Source organism: Staurois parvus, unplaced genomic scaffold (genome assembly GCF_062004578.1).
Source record: "Staurois parvus isolate SC_StPar_1 unplaced genomic scaffold, SC_StPar_1.0 ptg000303l, whole genome shotgun sequence".
In the NCBI taxonomy this organism is placed as follows: Eukaryota; Metazoa; Chordata; class Amphibia; order Anura; family Ranidae; genus Staurois; species Staurois parvus.
The window spans coordinates 10,013,455-10,024,950 of NW_028318099.1; the positions used below are offsets into that span (position 1 = coordinate 10,013,455).

At 38.6% G+C, this 11,496-nt stretch overlaps 1 protein-coding gene across 1 annotated transcript; it reads left to right on the forward strand.

Annotated features, from left to right (window-relative positions):
• Positions 1–1,321: 1,321 nt before the first annotated feature.
• On the forward strand, positions 1,322–11,106 carry LOC149457777 (uncharacterized). The gene has a single exon (XM_089683222.1). The coding sequence runs from the start codon at positions 3,307–3,309 to the stop codon at positions 7,228–7,230; it is 3,924 nt and encodes a 1,307-aa protein (XP_089539348.1). The 5' UTR covers positions 1,322–3,306; the 3' UTR covers positions 7,231–11,106.
• The last annotated feature ends 390 nt before the right edge of the window (positions 11,107–11,496 follow it).

An 11,496-nucleotide genomic window follows, 5' to 3' on the forward strand; every position in this document is an offset into this window, starting at 1 on the left:
AAGTCATGTGCCTACTGTGCCTAATGGTAAAGTTGACATTGTTGATGCCCAAATAATGTTGCTCTCAGTAACTTGCAGTTTGTTTCTTTCGTGCCTTAAATTGTGCTTGTCTTGGCCTTTAGGTATTAAAAAAGAAGCAAAGAGAATGTATCTTTATTGTTCATAGTAACTATTCAGATGTCAAAAACCAACTTCAAACATAGTAGATTTCTCAGTTTCTGTAAAATGGATACAGGCTTCCTTACCTTGATGAGTCATAAACAGATGACAGTTAGACCCAAGTTCAAACTATGGTTCTCTCCAACTTAGTTCTCCTTACATTACATCAGAAATTGCACTAGAGTGTGTTGGACACTGTGAGGCTGTGATTGACCAAAGGAGATGAAAATCTTCACTCAAAAAATTGTGTGAATACTCACTTCAATTATCCAAACAGTTAATTTACATAATTGCATTATTAAAGTGAATATATACACAATTTTTGAGGAAACATTCTCAGCTCCTTTAGTAAATCATCCTTTGTATGCCTATCTACTGTATACAGTTTATTATCCACATGTATATAAAATTCTCAAAAAGCCAGTGGCAGCGGAAAACTGAGCTCTCAGTTGATCTCCTGGCCTGTCAGGGTTATGCAAGAGCTGTACAATAGTCTCCCCACTGAGATCCAACAGATTACTCAATACTTGATAGGCATTCAAGACCTGCTCTGTTCTACCAATGTTGATTTTTATTTTTTTTTCTTGACCATAAACCTGTCACTAGCTTTGGCAAAAAAAAAGATATTAAAGCTGTAGTAGACTTTGCTTTGTCACTTTTACCTACAGATAAGCTTATAATAAAGCTTATTTGTAGGTAATGAATATGTCCTAAATGTGCACCATTTAAGTGATATTAACATGTTTCGTAGCCGGTAACATTACCGGTGCATGCACACTGCACTCTGAATTGAGGGCACACTGAATATGCTGTCAATCCAGTAGCACTGTGTTGCAACTGTGACTCCTATGAACATGCGCGTGTCACCATCGCAGTTTAGACATTCATAAAGCCAGAGCCCGTGAACCCGGAAGGAAGACCTGGTGAAGATAGAAGCAGTCACAGCAGTAACACTGGAGGGAACCATTTTACAGGTAAGTCTTTCTTTAGATTGTAAGCTCGAAAGAGCAGGGCCCTCGATCCCCTCATGTTTTGCATTGTATTGTATTGTTTTTGTTCTGTCCCCCATTGTAATGTACAGCGCTGAGAGAACTATTGGCGCTTTATAAATACTGTATAATAATAATAATAATAATAATGTGCTAACTAGCACATTATACCATTAACTTGCAGGGGGACCGGTAATTTTTTTTTTCATTTCACGACTTAACTACCGCTTTAAGGATGACTTACTATGAAGTTAACTAAGCTTGAAAATTAAAATTATAGTAAAAAATGCTTAAAGCGGAACTTCCCCCAAAGGGGAAAGTTCTGCTCTTCCTCCTCCCTCCTCCCTCCCCCCCTTTACCTTTTCGCACATATATATTTTTTTTGGGGGGGGGGGTACCTGATTTTGACAGGTACCCTCTCCCACTTTTGCTTGGATCATCTAAGTAATCCAAGTGGGAGTTCTCCTCCCCTCTGCCTGTCTGCATCCTTCTGGGACACATCACGGGTTCCAGAAGGCTACAGGACCATTCATTAAGCACGGCGCTGCTTGCGCATGCACAGTGAGCAGCCGACTATGAAACTACACAGAGTCACAGCCAGCTGCCCACACTTAAGATGCAGGCGCTGGAAACTGAAAACTGGTGAAGAAACCGGCTCGGGTGAACTCGGCTCTGGATTCTTGCGCAGGTGAATGTCTGTTTAGAGTTTTTGTAGCTGCTGAGTTTTAATTTTGGCAGAGTAGAATGAAGAACCGCTTTAAGTAGAAGTTGCTTTGACTTTAAACATGTCAAAATGGCTCTTCCTCCTCCTCCCTCCCCCCCTTTACCTTTTCGCACATATATATTTTTTTTGGGGGGGGGGTACCTGATTTTGACAAGTACCCTCTCCCACTTTTGCTTGGATCATCTAAGTAATCCAAGTGGGAGTTCTCCTCCCCTCTGCCTGTCTGCATCCTTCTGGGACACATCACGGGTTCCAGAAGGCTACAGGACCATTCATTAAGCACAGCACTGCCTGCGCATGCACAGTGAGCAGCCGACTATGAAACTACACAGAGTCACAGCCAGCTGCCCACACTTAAGATGCAGGCGCTGGGAACTGAAAACTGGTGAAGAAACCGGCTCGGGTGAACACAGCTCTGGATTCTTGCGCAGGTGAATGTCTGTTTAGTGTTTTTGTAGCTGCTGAGTTTTAATTTTGGCAGAGTAGAATGAAGAACCGCTTTAAGTAGAAGTTACTTTGACTTTAAAAATGTCAAAATGATCAGTAGATTCAGGAATATAGTTAGCTATGGTTCCAAACAAATTTGACTTGCTAAAACACTGAGATTATACTGTCCCCTACCTCCGTGCCTATTGGTTACTGAGGCTGTTCTTTCCACTAAAGAACCAATATGGATCCTTGGGGGTGAGAGAATGAGGCTAAGATTGACTTTTAAGAGAAAATTTAAAAAAAAGATATTTTATAAAATATTAGCTGTTAGTATCTTTAAACTTTCTGGTCATTTTGACATGAAGGTTTAACTGAAGGTAACTTCTTATCTAGTTTTTTGAATAGTACAGGTGTAACAGGTTACTTTAACAAAATGTTTTTGCTGCTTTATAACAACTCATTTTTATCCAATAATACAAGCATAAATTCACTGCATAACCTAATGAAATGAGTGTACTTTTTATGACACTAAAAATAAAATGAACCACTGAGTCATACATTGCTGTAGATTGTATGAGCCAATAATGAAAGCTATAATTTAAGCCATTCGATGCTACAGAATGGTTCTTTTGTTGCACATAAAGCCTTATTAATTTATCAAAAAAACTAAATCTATACAATCTGCCTGTCATGGAGGTGATGGAGGTGTATGCAAGGATCTACCTTAAGTAAGCTGTTCACTCGATCACATTACCAGTGGCGTGCAGCCAGCAACAGAGAGGCTTACTGAGAGATACTGTATATTAACAGAGATGTACTGCAAGCAACACGAGGCAACAGTCAGCAGAGCCCTGTAACAATTAAGTCATTTTCTTTTCAACAGAACAAAAGAAATGACCTGTGAACGGCATTCATGGTTTGATTCCTAAGTTCTGAACTTACAGAAGCAAGCATTGCCTGGAGTACTCATCAATATCGTCTCTTGCAATACTAACAGCTACAGTTATGAGTGAAAAAGATGTGTCAAGCCAGGATATCCCAGCTCTTCTTCGTGCCTTGGGGACATTGGCATTGGCGGCTGCTACAGCGTTGGTTATTAAATGGTTTATTTCACATGACACTAAGGAGGAAAAGACTGAATGTGATAAGGCAGACCTGAAAAACAACCGATGTTCAGCAGTTCAAAATGAACAGCCAGCTTGTGAAGACTACCCCATACGTGATGGACACCCACTAAAGGATACAAACCCATTGGAGATCAATGATGAGTATGAAAAAAAGTTTGATCTTTCACTGGAGGGTTGTCATAACTCTGGGAACTACAGAAGTCAAGCAGAAACAACTTGTATTTCTCAAAGTACCGCCTCTGAGCAAGAAAATGGTCAACAAATCAACTTCTATTGTGCTATTTCTCCTAAGAAAACAAATCAGATAACATCAGTTGCTTGCAAGTTAAACATGATGGCCACATCTCCAGCAAATAGTGCCTTAATTATCCAAACAGAGGATGGCTGCAATGCTTCAGTTCTCACTTCAACAACTAGGGGCAGTACATATATTGCTACTGAGGATCAAATGTTTTCTGGTTGTCTGACATACAAATGTGATAGTCTGCCCTTTGAAAGGTCACCAAGCATTCAAGAGCTTGCATGCAACTTTGGAACAAGTTCAAGCTATGGTGAGTTTAATGATGACTTGAATACAAGGTGCTCAGGAAGTCAACACAAGCTGAGTGGCCAGGATCTTCCTGTTGCTGAGTCATTTGTACAGCACAGTGCTGTAAGCTTAAGTGGTAGTCGAGATAATTTGATTATTAGACCAAATGAAGAGAATGTTGTTTTAAACTGTGATTCTGAAACAAATGTAATAAAACATACAACTCCAGAGGAACAGAAACACGATATAGACGATCTGGTTATTGATTACAATAATGAAGATAGTACATTGGTAACTAGTACAGGAGTCAGTGAGAAAAATGAAGTCGAAGTACTTTGCAATTCATTTGTTTCTAAAGCAGAGATGAGTACTAGAAATGATGCAGGCATTCTTAATTGTCATAGTGCCCCAGTAATATTTGACAATACTGCACAATTCACTGTAAATTCTGCAGTTGAAAATGACACCTTTTGTTGCACAGAAATGCTATCACATATACAAAATGCCCTGTCTGCAGATGAAAATGTAATATCAGTTGGTGACAACTGTAAAGATATTAAACAAAATGCAAAGTTGCACCATAGAATGGACTCTCAAGATACAACCATTTACCAATCAGATGAGGAAGAGAAACTTACTCTGAACGATTGTAATGTAATAAAAATACCAAATGAGGATCTGAAAGTTTCCATTCAAGATGCAGCACAGAACATTAGTGATGATGACAATGACACTGAAAATATGGTCCCTTTATTAGAAAATAGCTTACCCAATAAAGTAAATAATAACTTCCAACAATTTGGTACATCTATGGATGCTTACGCTGGTAGATTTGAAGCTCAGGAAAGTTTTCAAGGATCATTACACTATTGCTCAATAAATCCAAAAGAAGAAAGCATGACAGACAACACTCACTATCCGAACAATATAAAAGTCCTACCAATATCAGAAAAATGGAAAGCCAACACTCTTTATAATTATACACAAACTGTCTTGATGTATCCCTTGGATGTAGAGGTCTCTGATGCATCCTTTAATATTCAAGGAAAGCAAAGTGAACACGAGTTCTATGCAGAAGAAATGTCTGTTGTTGTAAAGAACATGGAGGTTTCTAAGAATTTATCAACAATTATTATATCTGAAAAACCCCATGAGGATGATGATGTTAAAAAGGAAAGTATTAGGTCACACTGCACAAGCAGCAATGCAGAAAATGCATTGACTACATTTGAGAATAAAATGAATGATTCTACATCACTTGGCACAGTCAGTTCAACGGTGGTCAATGAAGCTGAGTTTATTTCTGGTGGGAAATCAATAAATTGGCATACCGGTACATTTAAAGTCAAACATCAGGAAGGCAGTAATGTCATCACAAATGGATCTCTGGATATCAATCATGCGGTTACAGATGAAAATGAAAATAACACTTGTTTAAAAATGCAAGGGGAACATTGCAGTAAAGAAATGATGTCATTGCCATCTAAGCCTTGTTCTAGCCTGTTGAACACTGTGCTTCCTACTACAGATTATAGTATGGAAAATACAGATTTTTTCAAGGAAAATAATGTTCATTTACCCTTTTTTATGGGAACATCTAATACTGCACAAATAGGTCAACATAATCCAAATGAAGAAAATTATGTTTTCCAAGAAAGTGTTAGCACGGATAGGGATGAGCAACACTCTAGCATGGGTGACACCTTCAGTTCCTGCACAAAACATATTGCAAAGGACAAGCAAAATATCCCAATGTGTTGTGATTCTGATTTCGGTTCTATACATAATCAGAATATGTGTTTGACATTTCATAATGTTACCAATTTATATCCTGGTGATGATGTGACCCATTCCAGAGATGATGTAACCTATTCTAGAGAAAAAATTATGTCCACTATAGCAGAAAATCCAGAACTGATTTTACCTGAATACCAATCAAAATTTAAAATTGTAAAGAAAAGGCCATTAATGGCTAAGAGTTGTGACAACATCCTTTCTGGACATTCATATCAAGAACCCACTTTAAGAACCAAAGCCCAAAGTATGTTATGCTTGCTAACAGAGTATTACTCATCCAAAATGCCCTCAGAGAATGGACCAGTAGAAAAGGTAGCCAGAGGAAGTTTCATTCGCATCCCAAAAAGTCTCCAGAGTACTGGGGAGGCTATAAGGTTTCAGCTGACACTGGGGAATTGTCTAGAATTATTAAAATCAGCCAGAAAAAACAGAGTGCAGGAACTTCTTAAAGCAGTTTATACAGTAATTAGTGACAATTACCTCAATGTACTTAAAAACTCAGCTGTTTACGGTCAATTAACTGGCTTAGAAAGAGAAAAGATTCTTCAGCTACGAATGAGGGGGAAATCGTCACTTTGTGTTGTGGAAACGAGGAGCATATTTGGCTTGAATAAATATATCCCATGTCCAGTGGAAACAGCTGAGTGTACAGCTCAGCTTTACTCGCTAGATATTAAAACAAACAAGTGGAAACCTGTAACTAACATCCCAAAAGAGGCTTCTCTTAAGGGGTGTAGTATTTGCTCAATGCACAACTATTTGTTCATTGCAGGAGGACTCCAAGAGACCACTGAAGGTTTAAAATGCTCTAGTAAATTATTTTGTTACAATCCACTTACTGATATCTGGACCCAACTATCACCAATGAATGAGGGGAGGTCCCAGTTGAAGCTGATCCCATTGGATGGCTACCTTTATGCCATTGGAGGTGAGTGCTTGCATACAGTAGAGAAATATGACCCAAGATTAAACAAATGGACCTTTGTAGCACCTCTTCCCAAGGGAACTTTTGCTGTGGCTCACGAAGCTGCAGCTTGCGGAGGAGAAATTTATATCTCAGGGGGACATTTATTTTACCGGCTATTAAAGTACAGCCCTGTCCATGATCAGTGGGAAGAATGTCCTTTTAACGCCAGCAAGGGCCGTTCCTGTGACATGGTAGCAGTTGGCAACATCCTTTATCGATTTGACATGCATAAGGACTCCTTTGTTAATATTCTGAAATACAACACTATGGCCAAGATGTGGTCGGAATACACAGCAACCTTTCCAGGTAGCAAAATTCCCTTTAAATGTGTTTTAATGGAGGGTAACATATACTGCATTAATAGAGAGACCACTGCAAGGTTTTCATTGGAGTATGAAAAGGTTGTGTTTGAAGCAGGTGTTTTCAGTAAAGTTCCCACCAGAGGTACAGGTTCTCTCCACCCTACTATGCTTTGCCTACGTGGGTCAGTATCACAAACATCTGTATAAAGTAAGTTTTCAAAGGTTAAATGCTATGCCTGTGTAGAGTTTAAATGACTAATGCATTGTAAGACAAACTGCACATGTCCACCTTGTCTAGAACCTTGATCTAAACTAACCAAACCCCCACCACCATTTATCACAGCTGCAGTATAGCACCTGTACATCCTAAATTTGCAATTTTTCCCACAGCTGGATATAGCTGCAGAGGGCCTGATAGCTCCCATGGTTGGAGATGCTCGTGAAGTAGTGCCATCATCCCTTGTATAACCACATAAGAAAAACCCTCCTTTTTTATGGGATTCGTATTTTATTTTATTTAACACAAAATGTTAAAAATTTCCATAGACATACATAATATGGCAGTTATACATTACATCTCTGTTACAATTGATATACAAGCAAAAAAGCAGGGTTCAAACCAAACACAGGACACTTGATGCGTTTCAAGACAACAGCCAATCTCTTCCTCAGAAGTGCCTTAATATGACATGATACCTATGGTATGCATATATAAGTCTAATTACATTGCTGTATTCATCCATTTTGAATTCCATCCAAGAGTATACAAAAATCACTTACATAACCCAACACTGACACAGAGCTAAAAGAACCGCCACTGTTATAAAACTAGAAAGCATATATACAGCCACTTTGTCCCATATCCTCCCAGACTGGTGTGCAGGAGGGGAACAACACGCATGATTGGAGATGCTCAGTAGACAGCCCCGTAGAAGTCTCTGAGAACCTCCTGTGCTGATGAAGCAAGAAGCAAGGACGATATTCAGGCAAGAAAGTTGGGGGGGGGGGGGTTAGTTTAGATCAGGAGGCCTAGGTACAGTGAACAAGGACATTTTATCTAAAATGCACTTTTCCTTAAGGGGAGGAAACAAGTCACTTTATTATTTCTTTGTAACCTTACAAGAACAAGGTATATTGTAATGTTAATTATACAGTATATATGTACTATACCCTATTTAATTGTAATATTTTAATATATATTATTGTCAAAAAGATGTGTGGTCTTTATAAAATCACCTAAAATTTGGTCTCGGGGGACATACAGTATCATTGAATACAGCCCATAAACACTTGCAGCTAACCATATATATAGTTGGTATACAAGCCTATCAATGCTTTAATCCACGGATATCCAACCTGTGGCCCATAGGTTGCATGTGGCGTAAGATGACTGTGAATGTGGCCCAACACAAAATCATAAACATACTTAAAAATGCTGATTTTTTAAATTTTTTTGTAAAAATGTGTTTACACTTAGAGAACACATGCGACAAAAGACAAATTAGCCAGTGTCTCTTTACTGGACTTTTATAAGTTTTATTTTCCCAAAGAATATTATCCCACTCTTCACAATCACACCTTATTCATGCTATCAGTTTTCGGCATTACCTATATTTGTGAGCAACTATGTTCAAAGATGAAGCGCACAAGTGCAAAATTAGAACCAAAATATGCGATGAACACCTTGAGAGCTAATTGAGAATTGTTACTACATCCATCGAACCAGATATTGATGTATTAGTTTATCATAACCAGTGTCAAATATCACACTAGTTTTTTTCTGATACCGTTTTACTTTTATAATAGAGAATATTACACAAAATATTTAGTAATTTATTACTCAGATATATACATTATCTACATCAGTGAACGGTAACATATGATCTGCCTAACTTTTTCTGCTTATCAGCTATGCTGATTATTAGTGTATTTTATCTGTTGTCCAGGAAAGTCAAAAGGTTGGACACTCCTGCTTTAGCCTTTGCTGAAACGTCTAGGTGGAGCAAATGCCTAGGTGTCATTGGTCTTTTTGCAGGACTGCAAGGGCTGATTTATGACAACTCAAGAAAATTGTTGCCTACAGTGATTAATTTTATTAATATTTTTATTTTCCTTCAAAATAAAAAGGGAAGCCTAATCAAATCATTTGAGAAACAGGTTTGCTTTTTGACCAATTATTTGCATGCATTTGTAAATCATAAATGACTTCTTGAAAATTAGTTTCTACAATGGTATTTTTTTCACCTTTGACTGCAGTTCCTTTCTAAAGTGAAACCTGGAGCTAAATACTAAATACACAGTTGAAATACAGAAAGGTTTAATGTTTTACCTAGCAAAGAATTTGCAGTATGTAATTGACTTACATTCATTTTCCACACTGCACTGGTGACACAGCAGTTCAGATTCTTATGTGATCTTTCTCCCATCAGATTGTGATGGACATTTGCAGGTTGCATGAAATATGCCTAGCAAAAAATTCCCTACATTTTCCCATGCCAGAGGTGCCGCAGGTGTGGCATTCAACCACCCATAGAAGTGAATGGCTGTACTCCCCTTTACTCATGTGAATGCCAATGCTTCCTTGCGCTCACAAGGTATTTTTCTGAACACATTTTGCCTGCAAATGTTCATGTGGATATGGCCTTAGCATCATCACAGGTGTGCAGTGAACAGGGAGCTGACCTAGGAAGCAGAAATGCTAATCCAGAAACCAGCAAAGTGTCCAGCAGAGATGTGTGTCACAAGAACAGCTGATCAAAATGACAACTCCTCTGGCATATGAATCAGTATACATTTATGTATTTCAGTTGTTTACCCAGAGTCCCACTTTAAGTCAGACCTTCGCTTTGTCTATGCAGGGCAATGTTCTCTTTAGTGCCCCCTCCAGAGTAGCACATACCTTTCCTTCACTTCCCCGCTGCTCTATTCAGCTGCGGATCACTCAGAGGGTGCGATGGGTGACTGAAAGAAATGTGAATATGTACTAAAGGGGGGAAAGCCCAATCGAACTTTCAGTTTAAATCAGCTAAACACATTCCAGGTGCGTCAAAATTTAGTTTTTGGAAGTCTTAGAGTTTGTTTTCTTTAGAAAGCAACCACAGCCTGAACAAAAAAAACTGTACCTGCCAGCATGCTAAGGAGGACACTTATTCTCTATGTGGAAACAGTGGTCTCTCTACAGAGGTCCACCACACCCCTTACTCACGCTCACTGCTGAATGGAGAACCATAGCTTTGACACAACTGTAATCATGTTCCACACAGAATGCAGTCTTTCTCTACAACAGAGGTCTCCAAACTGTGGCCCCCAACAAGATTTTATCTGACCCTCAGCTAGGGTCAGTGGCATATCTTAAACATGAAATTATTGAGGATTCAGCAAAGGATGATTATGGTTACCTCTTCTCCCAATAGCATCTTGTGAACCAATGGGCTGCCCCAGCATTCACATGAGTAGGGAACTTCCTCCGTCCAAACATGTTCTGCCTCCCAGCTCCTGCCCTGCTGCTACAGCCATGCTGTAAATCTTATAGGGGTAAGGGGGACTCTGATGGGGACACTAATGTAAGGGGGGGTTTGATGGTGAACCCTGATGTAAGGGAGACTCTGATGTAAGTGGGTACTGTAATGGTGACTCTAATGTAAGGAGGGACTCTGATGGGGACCTTGACATAAGGGGGACTCTGATGGGGACCCTGATGTAATTGGGAAGGATGATGTAAGGAGCACTCTGATGGGGAAAGGCTTTTCTTTTAGTTCACCTGGATTGCATTTAGCCAACTGTAATAGCTAGAATTCTAATTGTTAAAATATTGTGCACTAGACCATATAATCTATTAATCAATATTGGAATTCAATAACAATGTGAACCTTTTCTCTTTAGTCATTAAAGCCAATTATTATATTTATTTTACATCTTATTCAATATTACCCTTCTGAGCAATTACAAAAGCTGAGTGAACACTTTGCTGTAAAATGTTGTGCTCTTTTCAGGGTTTGCTGTAAATAATCTTTGTTGTGATGCTAATTTATTTGTCATGGAAAATATTTTATAAAATGAATATTAAACATTATTGTAAAGTTATATGAGTGTTTTTGTATTTCTTTTACAGATGCGTTCTGCTTTTCCAGACCTAAGGGCAGAGCATCTGACTAACCATCAGACTAAAAGTAAATGTAGCAGTCATTTTAAGGAGGAACTGAAGGCAAAACTTTTTTTTCATTCTGGAGTAAGGAAGAGTTATTACTTCTGTCAGACTTTTTTACTTTCTGTGTTCCATTAGGTTGATTTACCTTAATTTCCTGTCTGAAAGCCAAAACAGGAAGTGAGAAGAGATCGCTCAAAAATGAAGGGAAACCCTGGTAGTCATTAGGGTCAAAAGAATTAGTTGTCCCCATTAGAAGATTTCTCCTCTATTCTTATTCTGGTGGCAACCAAAAATATGGGATTTTCCTTCACTTTTTGTGTTGGTCA

What these genes read in the sequence shown, in the direction of transcription:
- LOC149457777 (XM_089683222.1), top strand. Translation starts at nt 3,307, where the DNA reads ATGAGTGAAAAAGATGTGTCAAGCCAGGATATCCCAGCTCTTCTTCGT.